At 35.1% G+C, this 24,065-nt stretch overlaps 1 protein-coding gene and 1 long non-coding RNA gene across 7 annotated transcripts in view; one reads left to right on the top strand and one right to left on the bottom strand.

The window, feature by feature from the left end:
* The window catches only part of Vha100-2 (V-type ATPase subunit a family protein Vha100-2), a 76,815-nt gene that overhangs the window by 50,384 nt on the left and 2,366 nt on the right, over nucleotides 1-24,065 (top strand). For 5 of the 6 annotated variants that reach the window (XM_046613222.2, XM_046613224.2, XM_046613225.2 and 2 more), the window contains 11 exons: nucleotides 6,739-6,881; nucleotides 9,010-9,189; nucleotides 11,588-11,865; nucleotides 13,379-13,505; nucleotides 14,825-15,001; nucleotides 15,617-15,829; nucleotides 15,917-16,130; nucleotides 17,581-18,001; nucleotides 20,922-21,046; nucleotides 21,502-21,743; nucleotides 23,198-23,595. In XM_046613222.2, coding sequence (XP_046469178.1) covers nucleotides 6,765-6,881; nucleotides 9,010-9,189; nucleotides 11,588-11,865; nucleotides 13,379-13,505; nucleotides 14,825-15,001; nucleotides 15,617-15,829; nucleotides 15,917-16,130; nucleotides 17,581-18,001; nucleotides 20,922-21,046; nucleotides 21,502-21,743; nucleotides 23,198-23,595 — 2,492 coding nt within the window. In that variant the 5' untranslated portion in view covers nucleotides 6,739-6,764. The remainder of the gene's footprint in view (nucleotides 1-6,738; nucleotides 6,882-9,009; nucleotides 9,190-11,587; nucleotides 11,866-13,378; nucleotides 13,506-14,824; nucleotides 15,002-15,616; nucleotides 15,830-15,916; nucleotides 16,131-17,580; nucleotides 18,002-20,921; nucleotides 21,047-21,501; nucleotides 21,744-23,197; nucleotides 23,596-24,065) is intronic. The other variant, XM_046613228.2, reaches the window with a different exon arrangement.
* Nucleotides 19,915-20,928, bottom strand: LOC124212785 (uncharacterized). Its single transcript, XR_006881751.2, has 3 exons — nucleotides 20,834-20,928; nucleotides 20,333-20,699; nucleotides 19,915-19,985 (listed from the first exon to the last, which is right to left on the bottom strand). It is a non-coding gene; the product is annotated as an uncharacterized lncRNA (long non-coding RNA).

Genomic DNA, 24,065 nt, shown 5'->3' with positions numbered 1-24,065 from the left:
TTCCTGCAATTATACTTTCTTAAATCGATCAGGGAGAAGCCTAGTTTTTCGGCCGAGTCGATTACGTTTGTAAAGCAGATTCAGCTTGCGGTGCCACTGTCAGATTGTCGCTATGGGCGGAATCTGCGTTACCAACGTAATCGACCCGGCCAAAAAACTAGCCGTCTCTGAATTAATGTCCACATGTGTACCTCCTGTGTAAGAAATGTGCGAGGAGTTAAACATACTTTAACCCTTTGCGGCACAGCGTCTCATATACGAGACACCTTTTTAGAATTTGTTATTCGTTATTTATATTCAATTTTTGAGATATCGCTGTAATTTTTTTATTTTTGTTTTGCCTGATTGGACTACTTAGATTTCAATGTTGATGGTTCGAAAGGGATCTTGATTATTTCGCGAATATATTGGGCGCTATAAATAAACAAAGTGTTGAAAATGGCTCTCTTTACAGAATAAATGTAATTGTGGGAAGGTTATGGGGACTAGAAAAGTAGAATTCGGTAATCCTGGGTTTTTGGAGTCACTGCAAGCGAATCCAACGTCAAAATTTCAAAATTCAAAATAGCGGATCCAATATGGTGGGCTGAACATATAAATATTCATCTGATTCGCTTGAAATTTGTCAATCCAGGAGTTTTCGGTATCACTGAAAACAAATCCGGTGGCGGAATTTCAAAATTCAAAAAAAAACATGGTTTTTTCAACTGTTTCACCTTAAACCTGATACTTGTACTAGGGATGATAAAATTCGTTATTCTAAAGAGCTTTGAATTCCCATTATTGGGACACTGGGTGATATTGCAATATAAAATTGTCAGACCCCCGTCTCAGTTCAGATTTCATTTATTGGATATATTGCTTTGGCCGTCAATCGAGAAGATACAATACATAACTTGGAGGGAATAAAAATATAACATTTATTAACATGTTGAAGATTAGCTTCTGAATGTTTCTTGAAATAAGTCAATATAGGCTATCTGAAAATTGTATTCAACAATTTCTTTATGTTATAATACAATGAAACCAGAGTTGAAAGATTTGCGAATTTTGTGGATTTAATTAATGGATCTACGTTTTTGAGATTAAGAATTGCGTAGACACGTCTAAAGAATCTACCACAATCCTAATTTTCTCTTTCTCTTTACACTGGTTCTTTACGCAGTAATAAATTATGTTTACATGCCCATTCTCACGAAATGATTTAGTTATCACAGGCCTGGTATGAATTGTTAAATCGACGGGTGTGGTGTCAATACTACGAATCGCTGCACGTTTCATCACGATGTTGTTAAGAGCGGAAAGTTTTTCAAGCTTATATCAGATGTCAGAAAATCATAAATCAATTTGCTGACCAGCAAGATCTCACTCGATCCGAAATGGTGTTTAGTAGTAGTAGACTCAGAATTATATAATTGACTAGCTGACCCGGCCACGCGTTGCTGTGGCTAAAGTTTTTGTTAAATTATAAAGTTTTGATCAATGAAGCACAAATAAGTAAAAAACAGGATTAATTTCACTGTATTATCTTCATTATAATATGAATGCAATTTACACTTCAGTCTAAGTAACACGTGGCCGGCTATGCTAACACCAAAAATTTAAAAAGTGGAAATAATTGAATTGTACGGTATTTCGTTCACTACAAAATAAATTTAATTAATTTTATAGCGTCAACAACACGTGGTAATTATGCTGTTAAAATGTAGCTTATATGACACGTTCGTAGATTTACCATAGCAGCGCCATCTATTGATTACTTACTCAACCCAGTCGAAAGGTATCGACATCTGTTAGAATCATTTGGAGTTAACAGATGATTGTGACTGTCAAATAATAACAGACAAATAATTAGCAATAAATTAAAATTGCGACTATAATTTGAGATTTAAACTATCCTATCTCTCAAGTTGGATCGAACTGCACATGGTGTGCGTATTTTATTATAATCGGTTAAGTGGTTTAGGAGTCCATTGAGGACAAACATCGTGACACGAGATTTATATATATTAAGATGGTGCTGAACTGGAAAAGAGAAGAATAAAATTCAAAGCGTTCATTGTTCTGAATCGCAAAATTTTGGTCGGTATTGTCTGTGCGATTTATGTTTCAATTTTGTCTTCATAGTATAATCCAATAAAAGACATGGACAGCTAAGGTTCAGATTATTTCTTTTGATCTTGAAGACTCCAAACCCAAACCAGATTTCTTGGTGGTAAATGGAATTTCGTATAAACTAAATCCATTATCACTTAGTATTGAGTCATCGTATGCGAGTATTATGTGCGAGCGTGATTAGTTTTAACTTGTACCATTTATTGTAAGCTGGTAGTGTAGATTTTCACGCCAGCAACGCGCCACTGTACGTGTTTGTAAATGTACTGAAAGAGGGGGGAAAGTCCAATTGTAAATGCTAAAAAGAATCGAGAACTTCTGCACTATAACTCGACAACAATCTCTAAATGATGCATTATGATGGTCCTTATTTAGAGCGTTAACGAATTTTTGCCGCCCCATCTCGCAAATCAATGTATAAATCAATTTTTTTTCAGATAGCATCACTAATGCCCACTGAAACCTTGCAGTTATAGATTTTTTGGAACATTAATAATTTTACAGTAAAATATATATTGAGAAAAATTCGTTAACACCCTAAATAAGGACTACCTTAATGATGCAGAGATAGTGGAGTATACTAAATAAGTCTAAGCGCCCAACGAACGCCCACTTGAGGTAACTTTCGAGTTCGAAGGTCGAATGTATGCATGCAATTGACAATTGTCACGGAGCTTGTAGACGATGATCTGGAAAGTTTGTTAGCGGCGTGGGTACTGTGTAGACGTGTGTAACTTCTCGAGTAACACCTCACGAATATCCAAAATTATGACACTTTCACAGTGAATAAAAAACTTGAGCCTTTCATGAATTTTGAAAAAACTTTGGAATTGGTGTTAGAACGTTTATCCCGAAATTGGCCGTTATTCTTGGTGTTACAAGCAATATGATGCTTTGCATGATGTATGCATGTATGTGTGTGAGTGTGTCATAGAGATGTAAGAATGAGCTGATGAATTAGGAGGTCAGTTGTGATGTGAGTGTTGTCAGAGTAGTTACTCTGCTTCAGTGTTGGGCAAAATTGTAATAAAAAATTAACAATTACAAATCACTAAGGATAATTTTTAATGACATTGAATTTCATTAAAATTATTTTCAGTAATAATAATTGAATCGGAGTTCAGTGAAATTACTTTTGATAATTGTATTTGACTCAGAGTCCATCGAAATTATTTCCAGTAATTGTAATTGAATTGGATTTCATTAAAATTACATTGAGTAATTTGAATTTAATCAAAGTTTATCAAAATTACTTTCAGTGATTGGAATTTAATCAGAAATCATTTCAATTATCCCCAGTGATTGTAATTAAATCAGACATTATTAAAATTCTTTTGAGTAATTGTAAACCACACGATGTGGTCCAATTGAATTTTTTTTTCTAACGTTAATCCTGTGAAATAATAACAAATAGACAAATAAATTTACTCCGTTTTTGGAGTATTCAAATGGTGTGATCGGAACGAGTCTTTTACAGTCAATATGTGAATGGGCTATGGTTACCAAAGTTTTTTGGGTAGCTGATCAAGGATTTCACATTACTTTGAAAAATTAATTTGTTTAAATAATTTGCTTGACCAGTCAATGTGAATATGTAAGCTCCATGAAGTTCCCGATGTTTTCGGAATTTGAAATTATGTTGAGAATTCGACATTACGTTTCCAAAGGTAATTTGTTTAAATAAATTATGAAAAACAATTGAAATTTGAAAAAAAACATAATCATTTCCATTAATTGTAATGGATAACAGAAAAATTACAATTGTTCCAAGTAATTGTAATTAGTAGCAAAAAAATTACAATTTTTTCAAGTAATTTTAATTGACAACAAAAAAATTACAATTATTTCGAGTAATTGTAGTTGATAATCATAAAATTACAATTGTTTATACTAACTGTAATTGGTAAATCAAAATTTATAATTATTTCCCGCAATTGTAATTAGTTACTAAATATTACAGTTATTCACAGTAATTGTAATTTACGGGTAATGAAATGACGAAAGTAATTTCTGCTGCCCAATTCTGCTCTGCTTCCACAACAACTCTGTTTATAGTTTGATTTCTATGGCACCTTGAATACACCCAAATCAAGTTTTAGCTTGTGTATTCACTTTCTACTCCTCCACCCTTGGTCGTAGATGCATTATTTGCAACACTTGGAATGATCGAAGCAGGCAATAAACCAATTTTGAGCGGTATACGTCTCCACCTGATAATCAGTTTCATGTCGCTTTTGTTCAACTATTTTCCGATTCAGCTACGCTAGGCTGTCATATGCTGTAGCCAGAGTGTACTAAGCTAACCTTAATCTCAAAAGGTGAGGTAGCAATACTAATAAAGTCATTATTCTGATCTAATTCCATTAAAAACTATATTTCGTCCTTCTCCCGCGCGAAATTTCTCATTGTCAGTTGAAAGGAGGTTCCAATTCAGAGATATTTGGCATCTTTGTAAAATGACACGACTCAAGTGTTCTTTACATACCTATGACTTAAATTCAGAATTAAATCTGATTCACGTTGTACCTCACAGGACGGAGGATCTTGAAGGTGTATTGGGGACAATGCTGGATACATCATTTGGCAATAGAATGCTGAATCAGTTTCAGTTCTTCTAATATCTCATCTCGTAATAAACTAAAATTAAATGCATTCTTGAGTCGAATCCGGCATTTATAATCTTGAGTAATAACAATACAGGCATCGAATCTTTTGTATTAAATTAAACAATCTCGATTTCATGATTTAAAATATTGGAATCGCAAAGTAATCTAAATCGCAAAGATCATGTTATTAAATAATACATATCAATAAAGCAAAAACAATTTACACAAAAGATATATTGAGGATAAAACATTTGAGCGAATACTAGATGGGTTTTTTGATCGTCGATTTATCTAATCTTAAAATCATAAATTGATCTGATCTGACCAGATAAAAAATATAACCAACAACAGATACATTGAATTCATACTCTTACAGATATGGAGATCTGCGAATTTCGGTGCTTGATGGTTCTCTGAAACACTTTGAACCAATTGATAGTATTTTTCGGTTATCAATTGGGCCGTCAGATCTATTACCGGAAACACAATTGACACGAACAAAAACTATTCTACAGAGTTCTACATAATTCGCAGGCACGTGCTTCAGAGTTTAGATTGCGATGTCAATAAATTTCATTAGTATAACTGTTTAATATGTAGGCATGTTATAAGTGATGCTATTTATCTTATTGACCGTGTGATAAGTAGATACTTGGACAAAATACATAGTTTGCTCCGTCCCATAAAATTCGAACTATCGTTCAATCACACTTCGTTCATTTAGGTAAAAATATTTAAATGATGATTATGCATTCCCTTAAATTCAAAAAAAATGTAAGCGATTGCGGTGCATGAAAAAAAATTTCGTTTTTCTTTTGTCGGTTGCTTATGCAAATTGTTTTTGTTTTGCTATTAAATCATACAATGATTTATCCGGGATTGCAGCTGGTAGCGTATTTAAATGCCGTTATTCTGTAATATGCGGTAGACGATTATTTTAAATGAACAGTGGTGTAAATGAGGCTTAACCTATAGTAGCTGTCACGCTTACCTTACGGCTGAGAGCTACTGTAATGCGATTGATCTTAGCTTGTGACTCCACAAAGTGTAAAAGCTTACGAACCAAGACGCCTCTCTTAACGTCACATGACTCACTGCAAGGCAAATTTCATGTGAAAGAGATTAGATTGTGTGGTGCAAGTGAATCAGAAGGTCGGCAGAAGTTCACAGAATCGGTCCTTAACGTGGAAATTTTACATGATAAGGTGCATTTCTGTTTGGTGCACTATAATTAACAGCAAAAAAAGACGTTAGCAAGATGTTAGGAACCTGAGTGAACGGAAACGAGTTAAAATTACATTTATAACCAGTAATACAATGTTTCGACTTGCTATAAAAATAAGAAGTCTCTTAACAAGACAATAGCTGCAAAATAGTTGCAGAGTATTTGCTACGTAGAAAACACATTTTTACAAGGGAATTCTTTCATTATCAACCATAATATAATTTTATATTATCATCTCAACATAACAGGTTATCGTCGTCGTTACTATCGATTTTTTCACTACTTCCATCATATTCACCTTCATCGGAAAAAACAGTGAGTGCCTTTGCGAGCGAAAACAATCGTATAGAAAATAGCGAGGTAAATCGGAGAGGTCATGGGTCAGACCTAGATCGATTCGATATAAAATGCCCCATATGTATAAACCCACCGAAACGTAATCCTGTAGGCTGTACGGTAAAAATTGTAAAATCCGCTTAAATCCAATTGTGATCCCTTCCCGCAGCCTGTGTAAATTTCGTAGCGCGTGACTGACCTTCGGATTAAACTTACTTTACGTCTATAACTCGACTCGCAATCAGACGTCATGAGTAAATCGATGGCATATTTGAGGTTATGTAGTACTCCTACCCTTACCGACGGAGAAAACTCACCCATTTTCTCTCCGTTCAAATTTGAACCGTTTCCGTTCATTCGTGCATTTAATATATGAATGAAAAAGGGTGACGTTGATCGGTCGATGATGTATGTTTTGTGGAATTTGAAGAGGAACGCTTTGCCTCCTTGTTGCAGGGTGAAATATATTCGGCAACGGCAGGATGGGGGCGATGTTTCGTAGCGAGGAGATGGCGCTTTGCCAGCTGTTCATTCAGCCCGAAGCTGCCTATCTCTCTGTTTCCGAACTCGGCGAAACTGGGACGGTGCAGTTCCGCGACGTGAGTATTTTTTATTTATATTTACGTATATAACGTTTATATAACGTTTTATTTACCAAACGTTATCACCAGGGGTAGGATGCAAAAATTTGCACAAAATGCATTAGCCAATGCTTGAATGGCTCCGATTATCACGAAGTGTATGAACGTGTGAATTTTTCGGCAATCCCGAGTGGCGGGACGAAACCAATTTTCACGTCAGCTTAACGAACTAATCGAACTTTTAAGAACCAGAATAAGTATTACAGTTTACAAACTCAGAATAATAATGCCTTTTTGCGTCTTGAAGAACACCAGATAACTGCTCGCATAAAAACTATACGGAATATTTTTGCATCCGAAGTTTGTTATCGATCAGATTTCATCAAGCTGGTGTTTATTTATTCTGAGCTCAGACAATAGATAAATATACTACATCAGTGCAACACTTGTGTTCGAGCTTGCTACTTTTTCCTTTTGAACAGCTTAACTAGTTTCATTTATTCTTCAAGACTTTATTATTACAGTTGCCAAATAAGCTCGATCAATTAAAATTACAGGTACATAAATATTCATGATTCCACCACTTGCAGACGGTATATGTCTAATATATTTCTGCTGTACTCATCATGCAATGGCTTCTCCTGCCTTTGAAATGACCTATTTGCAAACAAGTTCTACCTTGCATTAAAGGTGATGCAGTACTCCTACTTTTACCGATCGAGCAAACTCATCCAACCAAAGAACGCTCGGCCAGCGCCGGGATTTAACTTGGAGCCGCCTGTAGTCCCGAACTTATTTGCCCCCCCCCCCCCCCCCCCCAGCTAGTGATCTGTTCACTAATGGGATATTTTCAATCAGGATAGATCAATATTTGATAATTTATATCACACATGCTCATAAGCAGTCATTTTATTCAATATTTTTCGATATAGCTGCATACATATAATAATAATAATGACATCAATAATAATTATTCTCTTATGTAATAATCATAGTACATTATAGTACATTTGGTGAGTGACTAGTAATGTCTCAAAAAATTCTCACTTCTTTAATGCAAATATTTTTTCCTTGCTTTTTGTGCCGCGAAGTCATTTATAATTGCAAAATTCATTAAATTTTAAGACACTTTTTCCATCCGTACTATGAGTGTCCGGTACTAGGGGAAACTTCTCTGACACCCTAGTTTTCGTTAATAAATAAATTTGAATTTTATTCTTAGTTTAACGTTATATACTAATTCCAAAAGTTCCTATATTGTTAAACATATTCCAAAGATTATAACAAAAATAAAAATAATTTTTTTTTTCACTCAAATGACGATTTTATTAACGAATAACCTTAGGTGTCCGGTACCGGGGGACTTCCCCCTATACTAGTGTTGCGGTTTAAAGGGCTACTCATGAATTCACTTCCATCCAAAATTCTCCAAAGCCGCTATTGAAGTTTCACTTCAAAAAATCCATTCTACAAGTTGCATATGATTTTGATTTACCAAAAAAATTGAATTTCCAGTGCCCATTTTTGCCGCCCCTAGAAAATGCCACTCTAGGCCCGGGCCTCTCTTCGACGCTGCTCTCGGCCGTGCGCCCAGCTGATCGTGAGGGCATCTTTCATATACGAAATTATTGTAATTTCTAGTTGTCGTCTATAGCGACCTCAATATTGCATGAAAAGTCCTACGATGGTTCATTTTACTCCTCATTCTATCCGGAATTACGCAAAGTATCTCAGCTTTGCACTTTTTCGCCCCTCAAATGCGGAAAATATAGCAGTAGCAACACGTGTCAAAAAACTACACATTTTTCGGGATATGAGTAACTTTTCTGAATTTCGCTACCAAAGAGCGATGCACCGTCGAAATTTGAAATCTTTCCGTTCGTTTGTTTATTTAATATAGAAATACAAACGTTGAGTTTGCTCGGTCGGTAAAAGTAGGAATACCACATGACCTTAAATCATAATGATTACTCTTTATCAGCCTACTTACAATTAATGGCTCGATTCAACGGTTTACATATGGTTCAAAATGTATGATCAATCATATAATGTCGAAAGTCTAGATTCCTCGATTTTTTATATCAAAGATTTGTGCATTGTATTGTGGAAAATTTTGAAATGTAGTGAATTTATAACTCTCATGCAGTTGAACGCAGAGGTGAATTCCTTCCAACGTAAGTTCGTGAACGAAGTGAGAAGATGCGACGAAATGGAGAGAAAGCTGCGTTACATCGAGGCCGAGGTGAAGAAGGACAACGTGCCAACACAGGATCATCTTCTGGAGTTGCCACGAGCTCCGAATCCGCGCGAAATCATAGACCTCGAGGTAAAGATTCCCGAGACGGCTATATGGTGCATTCCACGCCAAGTCACCTGTGAGGCCTGTGAGGGGTCACGGTCATTTCATACTAACAAGACAAAAAAAAAAATTATATGATAGTCCTCGCCCTAAAAACCACAAAAAGTTTGTGTTTCAAAAATTATTTTGAATCAAGTTACGATCTCAAAAACAGTTAAAAAGATTTCATTTTTAAGATTATTTGTATAAATTCGATGATGTGACTCGATGATTTGAAAAACAAAATGGAAGTGGGACACTGACTTTTTCTATTTTATAAGGAGATTAAATTTGTATACCTCAATAATTTGTACATAATTAATTATAAAATTGCTTGTTTTTTGTAACCGCTTTTATGGGAATATTTCGAAATGAGGTATATAATAAGATTTCAGAAAAAAAATGTACAACTAATCATGCCGAAACTGTTGATATTAAATATTCTTTATAAAATACAATCAGGTATAAAAAAAATTTCGAAGCATGCGAAATGATTAGGTTCACAGGCAAGGTGACTTGGCACGGAATTTCAAATTGCATCGTGAAAAAAAACTTTTTGTTTTTATTGTTTTTGTTCAGAATAATTTTCAAAATTTTGTGCAAAAAAATTATTTGCTCTCAGGAATGTAGAACATGGATCTTATATGAAAATATTATTCATTTGCATAACTGTTTTATAAAATTGTATTCATACCGAATTTTAAAAAGTCTCTAACCAAAAAAAACAATCTTTCTTCTTTTGGTTATAACTGCCAAAGACTAACAATAAGTCACGTGAATTTTTAATTTTGCACAATTTCACTTGAAAATTAGTGTAACTCGCGGTGAAAAAAAGAATTAATAGAGTGTTTCGCTGTGCTGTACCTATCCTCAAAACATAGTTTTTTGTGTACTGAACCCCCTGAAAAAATGTAATTGTATGAGGGCTGGACTTTTACAGATTAGGATAATATTTGTTTTTCGTCGGAAAAAAATCTAATTGTCAGTTTTTCCGAACTAAAATTCCTCCTGAATTCTGAAATTCTTATTGTTAGCTCAAGTCTATGAGGTGATTTTTCCATTTCACCCTTTCGCTGCACACTGGGGTCAAAGTAGCCCCATCGCATGTTCATCGTGAATTTCATATGAAAAACAACCAAAATAATCTGATTTGATCCGAGGTAAATAATGAAATAACGTAAACATCGTTTATTCGTTCTCTTCCCAAAAATTCGACCTTACTCACTGAAATAAATAACTTTTTTTCATCCCGCAGTAGCTCCATATTTTTTTTTCTTCAAAATATGTGTCTTAAGAGTAAATCATCGTCAGTCCATTTCCAACTCAAAATATTAAAACTTCAGTGAATTATGATTTTTTTCAAACCGAGGTACTGACGTGGCAATAAGAAGAGGATGCAGAATACAAGGTATCTGTAAGGGTATGGGGAAAATCTAACAATAAAGTCTGGAGGACGTAATAAGTAGGATGATCCATTTTACGGTATTTCGTTGTTTTATGATTTTTTTTCACTGAAAATAACTAATTTGTCTTCAAATATCATAGTTGAAGAATATCACAGAATTTTTCAAGTTATTTAAATCGAAATTCCGTTTCGCACAACAATTTTTGATGTGGGGTCTGCAGTGACCTCGGCGTCACACCAGTGAGGGTTAAACAACATCTAAAAATTAAGGTATACACATTTCACCTTCGTCGCGAAATTTCCCAGAATAATCGTGCAGCACCGTTCACAGTTGAACTGGCGTTAGTTTAATTCCAATGCTGACATTTTGAAAAAAATGTACAAAAAGTTCTGATTCTGCTAATATCGGGTTTCCGGCTGCTCCAGCATAAGAAGCCTCCATCGCAAGCCTCAATCAATTATTTTTATTTAATCCGTGAAGATACGGGAATAGATATATTTTCAGCACTCTAATCTCAAAATCGCAACTTCGTCGTTATTTCTTGGCTCTCGTGATAAATAAATACGGATCGAAACTCGTATGGATAAGATTTTTTGACTCGCGAGTTACAGCATTCGCCTTCGGCTCACGTTCCGTCAAAAAGCCTCATCCATATTCGTTACGAAATGTACTATTATACAAGGCGAGCATGTTTTACGCGTTTTTCCAAGCGTGTTTTCCGTATACAAGGCTACTTTCATACGGAAAAGTCCGAGTTTGCCTCCTTGTTACACAATATACTATTATCACAAGTTGTTTGAATAGGAAAAGGTCACATATGCTTTGAGGCACCTCTTAGACTTGAAATAAAAATCTGATACTTCGGAAAAGTTTTTACATGGCAAAAACTTTTGTTCAGACCTTCTTACAACAGAAGAAAGACAACATTTCCCTGGTTCCCAAAAGTCTAATATAGACGCACCGCTCATTGCTCTCCGCAGGCTCATCTCGATAAGACGGAGAACGACATCCTGGAGCTAAGCCAGAATGCTGTGAACCTGAAGAGCAACTACCTCGAGCTCACAGAGCTGCGCCACGTACTGGAGAAGACTCAAATTTTTTTTACCGAGGTAGGTGGTGGTCTGCTCTCCCAGGTTTCATTGGATTCTAACATCTCTTCTTGTCAACAGGAAGAGGTCAACGACTCGATCACCAGGGCGCTAATAAACGAGGAAGCAAGTGCTGTCCATCCGACAGCAGGTACCAGGGGACGTCTCGAGTAAGTCGTGTAATCGTTTATCGGATGAATTTTAAGGGAGCTGGTCATCCTTTCGCGCTTCATTTTTAAATTAGCTTTGAATACGTGCTATTGATACGGGAATGTTCGTAACTAGCCGATAATTATACGGCTAAAAAATGCTAGTAGTTTTACCTTTATTTTAAGTTCATGTAGTACTCCCACCCTTACCGACCGAGCAAATTCACCCTTCTTCTTCCTGTATTGAACAAGCAAGCGAACGGAAAGTGTTGAAGAATGGTCCACAATTGTTTAACTATAGTAATTCTACTCGAAAAGATGTGTTTTTACACTGTTTACATACTTACGGATTATACGATTTTTATGAAATTCATTTCACATTCTACTCTGATGCGTATAGTTTCCGCGAGAACTAGAATAAGTCAGATCCAACGCGACTCCGTGGGTTATAAATTGTAAAAATTCTGAAATTTGATGAAATTAATAACGTTTTGCGTATTTTTATCGAACTCATCTTCAATTCATAACTTACAAAGTCTAAGTCGGGCACGAATTATTTGAGCTCCTGCAAAAAGTACGTACAAGAATGCAGTTTACGAAATCTAATAAAAAATCGGACGAACGGTTTGAAAGTTATCCTGTAAAAGATTTTTGAAAACCGTCCCTTGGAGTAAATTGATAAGGTTGAAAGATGGTGAATAATTTTTTTTAATTTCAAAGCTTAAAATAAAAATAAAATTGGTATCTTTTAACCGTACAATCACCGATTATTTACAAGTCTTTTGATACCGATAGCAGCAGCTATTAAAAGTCAACTTGAAAGTCAGGCACGAATGGCTGATGATTAACCCCCTTAAGTCCGAATTAGGATCAGTATGAGTAAAGTTTCGCGTATTTCATGAAACTCCTCAGATGTAATCCCTAAGTTTTCTTGCATGTAACTGAACTTGATTGAAGGCATTGTTGTTTTACTCTGTTATTAGTCACCAGGATGTAAAAAAATTTACAGAAGCGGAAATCGGTAAAATATGTTTTATGCTGAGTCACTGAATGAATTTATTTTATTCTTTCTGTATCTTGCTAAGTGGAATTGTTAACCTTTCTCGAAAATTTGGTGAAAAAAACTATGATGTCCATTTTCAACGGAACTCTTTTACATTGTTTGAACATTTATATGGAACTCGGATTGTTATTAATCATTTTACATTTTAAAAAAACTTCAAATATTTTAAATGAACGCTTCGTTTCATTTCTCTAGAAAAAAATCCATTTTAAACGTTCCATACCGTTGACTTCAAGAGTCAAATCTTGTTCTTGTGCGGAAAGATTTATGTGTCTACTTTTTCACAAATGAAAATATTTAATAAGTTTCATTTTAATTTTTTTTTTTGGAAATTCAATATTCTTACAAAAAAAATACGGCATGGTGAAACTTGAGCCAAATTCAGAAATTCCGTTTCAAAAGTTACTGGAACAGTTTCAGCTTTTTTCACTTGAATCATTATGCAATACAAAAATTTCATCTTGTTTCTAGGTTCGTCGCAGGAGTCATTAATCGAGAACGTGTTCCAGCATTCGAACGAATGTTGTGGCGTATTTCCCGCGGTAACGTTTTTCTACGGCAAAATGAACTTGATAAGCCATTAGAGGACCCGAGTACCGTGAGTGGAAACGCATTCCTTAACCCTTTATTTCATGCTGGGACGCCCAGCGTCCCGCCTTTTTTTTGCGGATTTTTATTTATTAAACTACTTTTTTGGTAACAACTGCCAAGTTTTATAGTTCTACGTGGTCTCTGAAAAACTTCTAAGTTTGAAAATATTATAAAATTTATTCATTTATCTATAGAAAAACAGCCCATGCAAACAAATTGTCGAAATTCGTACTTGTCCACGAAAAAAAGAATTATCTGCTAATCTACCACAAAAAATCCGAGCAACAATTTTTACAAAACCTTGATACGCACCAAACAATTATACACATTATTTTTAACATTTTTTTTTCTGTTGGTTTTGCCGATCTAGTATATTGGATCCGCCATTTTGAATTGTCGATATTCGAGTTAAGATTCGTAATCACTGACCCAAAATATCACGTAACATAAAGTTCTATCAAAACCAAATAAGGTTTTTAATTTACGTTCGCCATGTTGGATCCGCTATTTTGAATTTTTGAATTTCGAGTTCATGTTCGTAATCAGAGACCTCAAAAGCCCAGGCATGCAAAATTTCAAGTGCATCGCATGTAAGGAAAAATGTATGCACGAAAGGCTTAACTTCCTGCACTGCTGTATATATATCAATATTTCATGTGTTCTTAACAAACCCCGTTTAATTACCCCAAAACAAATCAAATTAATTTAATCGTTTTCAATCAAAAAATATTTTTATCTAGCACCTGAAATAGATAACGTATTTCTCTGTGACTTGAATTATGATAATATAAAATGCAATTATACGCAGACATCTATGTTTATTCGTTATGTATCCGTTTACATGAAGATGATTAAAACAATGTATGTTGATTATTCTTAACAGATTGAAAATAGATTTATCACTTTCTCAACGATTTTCAAATCATCACAGAAATTATTATGATAACTTCAAGTCAAATGCCTCAATTTTACGGAAATCACAACTTGAACGACAGAGTTTTCGAATTCACACTTCGGCCATTCTCAAAGAGTTGGATTTTTCAGTTGAATATGTTTGAAAATTATTGAAATTTTGTAAAATCATTATGAAATTGAAATTCATTGCATGTTTGCTTTTTTCATTTCTAACGGTGCGGCACTTTCATTGACTTTGGCCACAAAAAATGTTGTATTACTTAAAAAACAATGCATACTTAAGTTGCTTAATTGTTCAGGTAAAATTGTATTAGATGTGAGTGTCTGAAAAGTATGTTATACCATCTATCGTATTGAGTAGGTATACACACGCACACACCAATGGCAATAAGAAAGAAATGATCGTTTCAGGGAAACGCGATTTACAAGACGGTCTTCGTTGCTTTCTTCCAAGGAGAGCAGCTGAAATCTCGAATAAAAAAAGTGTGCAATGGATTCCATGCTTCTTTGTATCCATGTCCCAACAGTCACGGCGAACGTCAAGATATGGTCAAAGGTGTCCGAACTCGTCTTGAAGATCTCAACTTGGTATGCAAGTCAGACACGTCAACATGATGTAACTTACAGCTGTGCGATTGATCAGTTAATCGAAAAACGATTGATTGAACAAACAGAATAATCGATAAATCGGGAAAATTATCGATTGCATAAATAAAAAACAATTAATTGAAATTCATGATTATTGTATTACTCGCACAGCCCAAGATTGATTTTTCAAAATTTCTCATTTTTATCCATCTTTAGCAAAATTTTTTCTTATCGTACGTGTCTTCACATTCTTCGGGTTTTCATCTTCACACACATCATAATCATACAGAATGTTTTAGAAATATATGACAAACGAGGCCTTATTTGAAACTGTTGAAAATTGTTTTCCAATTTATCTAAGAATTCATAGAAATAGTACGAAAGTTTAGTAGACGTTCGCAGGAAAATGTAAACTAGTTTGCAGTGCTTTATGAAGCGTATAAAAACACGGACAAATTTTGTAGTTTTCAAATAACAAATTAGAAACATGAAACGCGTGTCTGAACAATTATGCTTTGCTTTTGAAGACTGTAACCCAAATTCATAATAATGCTACAAAGTCATAAAAAAAAAAATAGATTGACTCGATACTTTAATCGGTTTTTTATCATCTAGGTCCTGAACCAAACTCAAGATCATCGCCAACGCGTACTGCATAATGTCGCCAAGGAATTGCCAAACTGGAGCATCATGGTTCGCAAAATGAAGGCGATATATCATACGCTGAATCTTTTTAACATGGATGTGTCCAAAAAATGTTTAATTGGTGAATGTTGGGTTCCGGTACAAGATTTGACCATCGTTCAGAATTGTCTCACTGAAGGATCGGTTGGTATACTCCCTTATATGAAATGCAAAGGACAAGAAATGAAATAGTAGGTTTTCTTCGCTCCGTTATCACTTTTTCATTTATAGCGCCTATGTGGAAGCTCCATTCCGTCATTCCTGAATGTAATTCACACTGATGAGGACCCTCCGACCTTCAATCGCACTAACAAATTCACTCGAGGCTTCCAAAACTTGATTGACGCGTACGGAGTAGCTTCGTACCGTGAGGCCAACCCAGCTCTGTACACCATCATAACATTCCCTTTCTTGTTCGGCATTATGTTTGGTGATGCTGGGCATGGTGAGTGTTTTTCAATATTAATGCTTGCAGGCACCTTAGGGGGATTAGAAACCCTTAAAGGGGAAAGATGCTCTAATTGCATCAATGTACCTACTCAAATGACTAAGTTTCAGTACATTAACTCTTTACGGCACAGCGTCTCATATATAAAACACCTTTTTTGAATCAGTTATTCAAGACTTGTATTTAATTTTTGAGATATCACTGAAAACGAATCCAGGGTCAAAATTTCAAACTTCAAATTAGCTGATCGAATATGGCAGACTAAAAATATAAAAATTGATCCGATTCACTTGAAATTTGTCACCCAGGAGCTGAAAACGAATCTGACGTCAGAATTGCAAAATACAAAATGGTGGATCCAATATGGTCGACTTAAAATATAAAATGGTGATTGATCCTATTTGCTTATGTTAGATCCACCATTTTGAATTTTGAAAATTTACCTTTATACACCCAGTTTCAAGAAATTTTACTACAAGAAAAAATGTATGCTTCAAAGGGTTGATTCTGTGTCGACTAGGTTTTACCTATAGGTATATGTATAGACCAAAGAGCCTAAAATTATTCGCAGTACGAAAATATCCTAATTCCTCTGAGTCGTTTGGTTTTATTAGACATTGAAGCGTCCCTCGAAGTCACGAACAGTAAATGTCTTGGACACCTCAAAGTCTTGAATGAGCAAGATTAAGACTGGCCACTGTCTTGGGAAAAAGTCATGGATAGTTATTTTTAGTATTTATGGGGGTACTTTGTGACAGAGATGACACATGTTGAATTTTAGTTTAAGTCTATATCTTGAATAAATAAACTGCATATCAAGAACAAGATCAAAAGAATAGTATTGCAATAGCGGCGACTTAATTGTAACTGATTTGCGTAATGGATGGCTAGATTCACGTCCGGAAGTCTCGTCATGTCAGTCATAAATAGTAGATGGCGGGCATGTCTGTGTCACGGTGGCAAAGAGGGATTGTGTCGCTCAATTTGAAAACTCCAACAGTTACTTTTCAAGCAGCCGAGAACTGGTGGGTTTGACTTTACCTATAATTTAGGAAATATAGTGCCAAATTGGCAATAACATCAATCGCTTCTGAAAACCAGCTGATTAAACTCAGTATTTTTTATATTATGGGTAAATATGTTAAACCAGAATGCTAACGTATTATTTCCATGTAAGCCAAAAATAGCCCATTCTTCACACATCTCTCAAGATAAACTGTTCTTCAAGTGTTTTATGAAACTACCAGTTATTTTGTCTAATAATTGATGTTTTCCGTTCCTCTTATCTGCATTTAAAAATGTAGATGAAAATACATATCTGAATATTTTTCAATGTGTTGTGTCTCTGTTATACATTGTACCCTCTCAAGATACATTATAGTGCCTGCACAAGTAGGAAATTGGTAAACTCGAATTCTTACTATTTCTGCAAAATTTTTCATTTTAGGTCTAATTCTGGCGCTTTTTGGAGCATATATGATCATATGCGAAAAGCAGCTGATCGCCAAGAGAATCGACAATGAAATCTGGAATATATTCTTCGGTGGTCGGTACATCATACTTCTTATGGGTCTCTTTTCTATCTATACCGGCGTTATATACAATGACGTATTTTCCAAGTCCGTAAATATATTCGGGTCCAGTTGGGAGAACCCTTACGATTACGAAACACTTGTCGAAGAGGAGACCCACCAGTTGGACCCTATAAGCGCTTTCAAGGACTCTCCATACCCGCTGGGCTTGGACCCAGCATGGCAACTTGGTGAAAACAAAATCATCTTCTTGAACTCGTACAAGATGAAGCTATCCATTGTTATTGGCGTTGTGCACATGATCTTCGGTGTCTGCTGCAGTATCATAAACTATGTGTAGGTATAACAGCTTGGGCTACTATTTTTATATCATATTTAAAATGAGATTGAATGTCAAGATGTGAAGAAAGGTAGTTTGTACCTCATTTATATTCATTTGTATTCACCCTTCCACTGCTTTATTCTTTCAAAATTTTACTTTCTCAAAATAAAATATGATGAATGGAATAAAATTTGAATCTCGAAAAGTGCATAGTAGCAAGTTACGGTAATATGAGAGAAGCAATACCTTCCAAGATAACACACGTGCCGTGTAAAGAATATCGAAGAGACGCCCTATAATCCGGAAAGACGTCTTTCAGTTTTACCTAAAAGATGTCTGAAAGATGCTTAAAAAATGTCGAAAAGACCGCATATGCAACATTTTCTGACATCTTTTAGCTGTCAAAGAAAAGGTATTTTGAAGACATATTGTGCTGAACGGCTTAACGTCCTCTTCAAAATATTATTTGCTTAATATTTTGAAGACAATTATTTTCTGTCAAAGCGATTTCTTAACACAGCCGAACACAATGTAATATATAATAGATCATCAAGTTCGTTGAATGCACAGTCAAATGTATAACACAGTATTTGTTCGTAAAGATCTAGGCTAAAAAAGTATGCTAACAACAAAGCAGCTAATTCTCAATTGTTTCAAGTAAGCACATGACCACATAAAATAATAAAGGTCAGGCATCAGCAGTGAACTACGACAGGGTTGGGACCGTCTGTTGGTATTCGTTGACTAACTACTGAACGAAAGAGACATGTCCTAATGACACTTGCTCATGTTCTCGATGAATGATTCGTAGATCACAGTGAACCAAATGAAAAAATTGTAGCTACGAATGTGTGCTAATTAAGATGGCTATCAGACTCTTATGTGGGCACTGCGCATTACACGATCTGTGGTATTCCAGATGTAGATCCATTTGACAGTGAGAAAATCTGTAAAAAAGACGGCCTGAGAACGTCTTTAAGATATCTTTTCGACATATCAAAATACAGGACTTAAAACTGTCCAAGGTGGACAGCTTTCCTGTGTCATTTTGCTTTACCTAAACGACGTATTTGTAAAGACGTGTAAACGATGACTTTGTAACATGTGTGTTGTCTAGGTTGTGTTTGTGAGGTATGCAAATTAGCGGTGGCCACTAAGCTAAAAATAATCAATGCATCGGTTAATCAAGTCCAAAAAAATAATCTAACACGACTCGGTTAAATTGGTAAATATTAATCGATTAATCGATTATTTCGTATTTTTTTAAACAGTGCATATGAAATAAGAAGTATCATAAATAATCGATTTTCGATTAAATCGACCATTTATTCAGATTAATCGAGTATAATCGATTACTTTTCAAACTCGATCAATCGACCAACTCGATTATTTTTTTTCACAATTAGTTTTATTTTTGACTCCCATGAACGACGCAATACAATATCAATTAATGTGATTAAAGTATTAATTATTATCGTATTCTTACTTACCAAGTACCTATTTGTTATAGTAATGAATATTTTCACCTGAAATTTGAAAACATTTTTAATGAAACTATAAATTATCAAAAAACTTTTCCGTTATTAAGACCACATACTGAAGTTTCATATTATCAAAACTAAATTTCGTAAATTTCAGTATGCAGTCTTAATAGCAGAAAAGTTTTTTTGAACATTTCTATCTTCGTTCAAAATATTTTTCAATTTCGGGTGAAAATATTCATTATTATATCAAGTAGGTACTTGGTAAGTGATAAAATGATAATAATTAAAGCTTTAGAGGCTTCGCAAAATCGATTTTTTCAAGGATTTTTTTGGGAAGGAAAAAAATATCCGATTGAAACGAAACTTTCAGGTTTTATTGTTATATATTTCAGCAGTATTCTTAAATTTTTTCATTAAGATATATGTCATATTATGCCTGGTACAAGCATTTCACCGAGGCGTCTCGAGTGTGCATTTGTCGTGCGGCGGGAAAGGTGCAGATCGCAATTTCCATCTGAAACAAAGAACCCAAAAAAATTTTTACTTCTCAATAGTATAGCTTCTAGTTAAACCAAGAAAATTCAACAAAAAGTGGAAAATTCAACAATTTTTCGCAAATTAAAAAAAAAATTCACTTTAGATTGTTTAAAAAGTGGGTTAATCTTAACTTTCTTAAGGTTTTTTAGGTTCAACTAGCAGAGAATTTAATCCTGAGTACAATGCAATTTGTCTCGTTTCGATAGGACGTTTAGTTTTTTCCCTATCTTTCCCGCCAATTAGGAAAAATCGTAAAAATGAAAAACCGAGAAATCGTGCGTCAAAGTTTTTGTATATAAAAAATCGTAATTTTCTTGAACTTACCACATTAATATGCTAATCTGCGCTTCCGTGGCTTTCCAGTACGTTCACTTGAAGATTTGCGCACTTTTGGATAGCTCTGCATGATTTCAAGATGTTCACGTGCCGAAAGACAAATTGAAACTGAACCTAAATGCTATGGTAGCTTTGCTCAAACCGACGCAGCCAGTTCATATATACCGTTATAATACATGCTTTTATCCCTACGATAGCTCTATAATAACCTTCTACGAACAGTCAATAGTGTCTCGAAGGACCGTTAGTCCCTTTGGATTATAATACGTACTCCGAGCAATCCGGCCGCTCGTATACCTGCTCGATGCTTGCTCACTATTTCTTCTGTAACTCCGAAAATATTTGGAATTTGCGTCTGAAATTTTAGGGACACATTCTTGGATAGTTTGGGAAGACATTTATGTAAAAAAAAAAAATAGATTTTTTGAAGCCTCTAAAGCAGGCTCCCCTCTTAATACAAAACATCAACTATGCTTCAAAGAATTTTACCATTGATTCATCGTGTACATGTCTTGCCATTAAATTTCATCAGTATTAAATACCCAAGCTTCAATATCAACGTTTTCTAATTCAACAGCCACTTCAAGAAATACGCTAGTATATTGTTGGAGTTCTTGCCACAGCTAGTGTTCCTTATGCTGCTCTTCTTTTATATGGTTTGCCTGATAGTCATGAAGTGGATCTTGTACGCTGCAACCAATGGTAAGGCAAAACTTGTGATAAGATTATGTAACTAGAATTAATTAGAAAAAAAAAAAAATTTAACCGGCCGCAGTAGCGTCATGTATAGCATGGGAGACTGCGGAACGGGAGCACTTAATTTGAAATCCGAAGCGTGGCGATGAGGAACTGACCGATAACTCGCTAACATTATAAGACGAGTCACGTTATTCAAGCACCGAATCTGCAAGCTGAGGTTCCAACTTTTCTGCAGTTTTCCTTGTTGCTTGCACAAATGCAAGTGTTGATATTGAACTTCATAAATCAACTGCAGATGCATAATGATGGTCACTAATCCCTCGCCTCCCTTGCCCCACATAAGCCTATAAGAAAATGTCTTATCGGATATAACGGGTATTGGTTGTGATTATTAGTAAGCCAATATATCAACAAATTGCGAAAGCAGACATTTAGAATATGTTACTATTCATGTTTAGATGACTTTAGCAGGGGTTCTACTTGTGCGCCATCGGTATTGATTACGTTCATCAACATGATGCTTATGTCATCGAGTAGCGATACGACCGAGGGTTGTTCAGAATTCATGTTCACCGGTCAAGGCACTGTCCAATACGTCTGCGTCTTTGGTGCCTTAGCCTGCGTCCCTGTGATGCTTTTTGGCAAACCATTATACATCATTACCACTAGAAAAAAGAACCAAAGTGCTTCCCCCGTTGTCGTAAGTATAGTCAATTTTGCTGATACAGTAATAAAGTATCCAAAAAAACAAGGTTGTTAAAGCTTGATGTAACATATTCATTGAAAATTCCTAGTAAACGTATTAAAATAGATTCGACGCCATGTCAACCAATCCCAATTTCGGATTTAAATTCAAATTTTTGACAAAAAAAAAAAAAAAATAAACCTCCAATTCTCAAGGCGCGCATTTCCTAAACGGCTCACCCTAAATATCTGGGCATGTGCTCATTGGATTAGTTGGTTCTTTCAGTACAAGATGGCCGCTGACTTTTTGGTCAATTTTGAGGGTTTTTGGCCATTATAACTATGGGTGTTTGTCGTAGGTCAAATTTGTGGCCAAATTCTTGTTCCTTGGTCAGTTTTACACTTAAAAACCGCTTTCTGCCACTTCGTACAAAAAATGTCTGCGCAATCAAAAATTCCCAAATTCAAGTCAGAAATGTGAGAAAACAAAACGAAAAATGGGTCTTGCTCAGCCAATAAAGTTTTCCGGGACCTAATATTTTGGTTTATGACTACTCCCTAGGTGGGTAACATGACCACAAAAAATCAGCCAAATCGGAGGGGGTGGGCGATAGCTCCGACTTTACTTAAATAATTTTGCTCATTTTGAAAAAAAACGAGTGTCATGCCACGAAAATTAACTCATTCAATCGTTTTATTGTTTTGAATATGTTTCTTTGGATTCAGTTTCTCTTCATTTCTTTCTGTTTGAATTTTAACGCAATTTCATAATCTGATCCAGTCTGCATTATATATTCCCATATCTGGCTATTCCTATTGCTTTTGTTCATAAAAAAAAAAAAATTGATTACACCTCGGATGCAGTTTAATGATAAATGGTCCTTCAGTACCATCTAAATCAGTAAAGTCATTAAAAATTTTGAGAAAAGTTTTCATCATTAGGACATTTGAAATGCTTGTAATCTGAGCAAATTGGAGAAATACAATCTAATCGAGATATCGGAAATTTGAGAAAAAGTTTTATAATTGAAAGTTGCATAGTGTAATATTATTAAACTCTGGTATTTTTGATCCGATTCGGATGGGTTTGACCTCATATTAATTGCTAACGATATTTATTCATCTATTTCGTCGTTTGATAAACAAGCTAGATAGCCCTTCCATACATGTCATAATAAAAAGGTAATTAAGACAAGTGGTGGAGTTTGACTTGAAATTAAAGTTATATTAAATATAATTTTAAAAAATGAAGTAGCTATTGTAAATCAAAAAATAGTTAATCAACCACTCATTGGAATATAAAGAGATGTGATTCAACTACAAGTGATCAAGAATATTATTTTGATTTTAAGTTTCGAACTCACAAAACAGATTCAGCAGAATAAAAATTTTGCATTACTGTCCATACTTTTATTTGATAACTAGTGTGGAATAGCCTTGTAATTAGGATTGTTTCAATTTTTATTGCAGAGTAACGGGATTCCGTCACAGGATATTGAGCTCCAGCCAGGAGGCATCGCGAGTCCGTCAAACACCGTTAGCGAGCATGGCGGTGGTCATAGTGTCGAGGATGAGGCATTTAGTGAAATAATGATTCACCAAGGCATCCACACGATCGAGTATGTCCTCTCGACAGTATCACACACAGCCTCGTATCTTCGATTATGGGCTTTGTCGCTGGCTCATGCTCAGCTGTCCGAGGTGTTGTGGGAGATGGTTTTGCGCCAAGGACTGGGAGCTGAGGAAGGAGAGTATGTCAAATCCGTCATACTATTCTTTGCCTTTGGAGCATGGGCGCTCTTTACACTGGCAATTCTTGTCATGATGGAAGGTTTATCTGCTTTCCTTCACACCCTTCGACTTCACTGGTAAGTTTATCTGCCTCAAATTATTGATGCTTCGGGTTTAGAAAGGTATTTTTACATCAACTGCTTTCTGAAAAATTATTCTTACATTAAATTTGTCTGAATTTTAATTATTGCCAACGGAAAAGTTTTGACGAATTCAGCAAACCAGATTTCTGTAACGTGGACAATGTTTTATTCCAGAACTTTTTATTATTTTGCCAATAGTTCTTTGTGATTTACTAATTTTGTATTGTCCCACAAAAAAAAAATATAAAAACACATTCATTTTAGTATTGCGTAGCGGTGTATAATAAGAATCCAAAAGATTATCATGTATTTGCTTCAGGCCGACTTGATTATGATCTGGTGACTATGGATCTTCACATAGAGAAATTGTTTGCTAACTACTAATCACTTTGACGTAATTTAGTCATCAACGTTCACTAGGTCACTCAGTAAATGTCATTTGTTTTTTTATTTTCTGCAAGTAT

Source organism: Neodiprion pinetum, chromosome 2, assembly GCF_021155775.2.
Source record: "Neodiprion pinetum isolate iyNeoPine1 chromosome 2, iyNeoPine1.2, whole genome shotgun sequence".
Taxonomy (NCBI): Eukaryota; Metazoa; Arthropoda; class Insecta; order Hymenoptera; family Diprionidae; genus Neodiprion; species Neodiprion pinetum.
The sequence above is the reverse complement of the archived record's forward strand: the minus strand, read 5'-3'. Positions and strand labels throughout refer to the sequence as shown.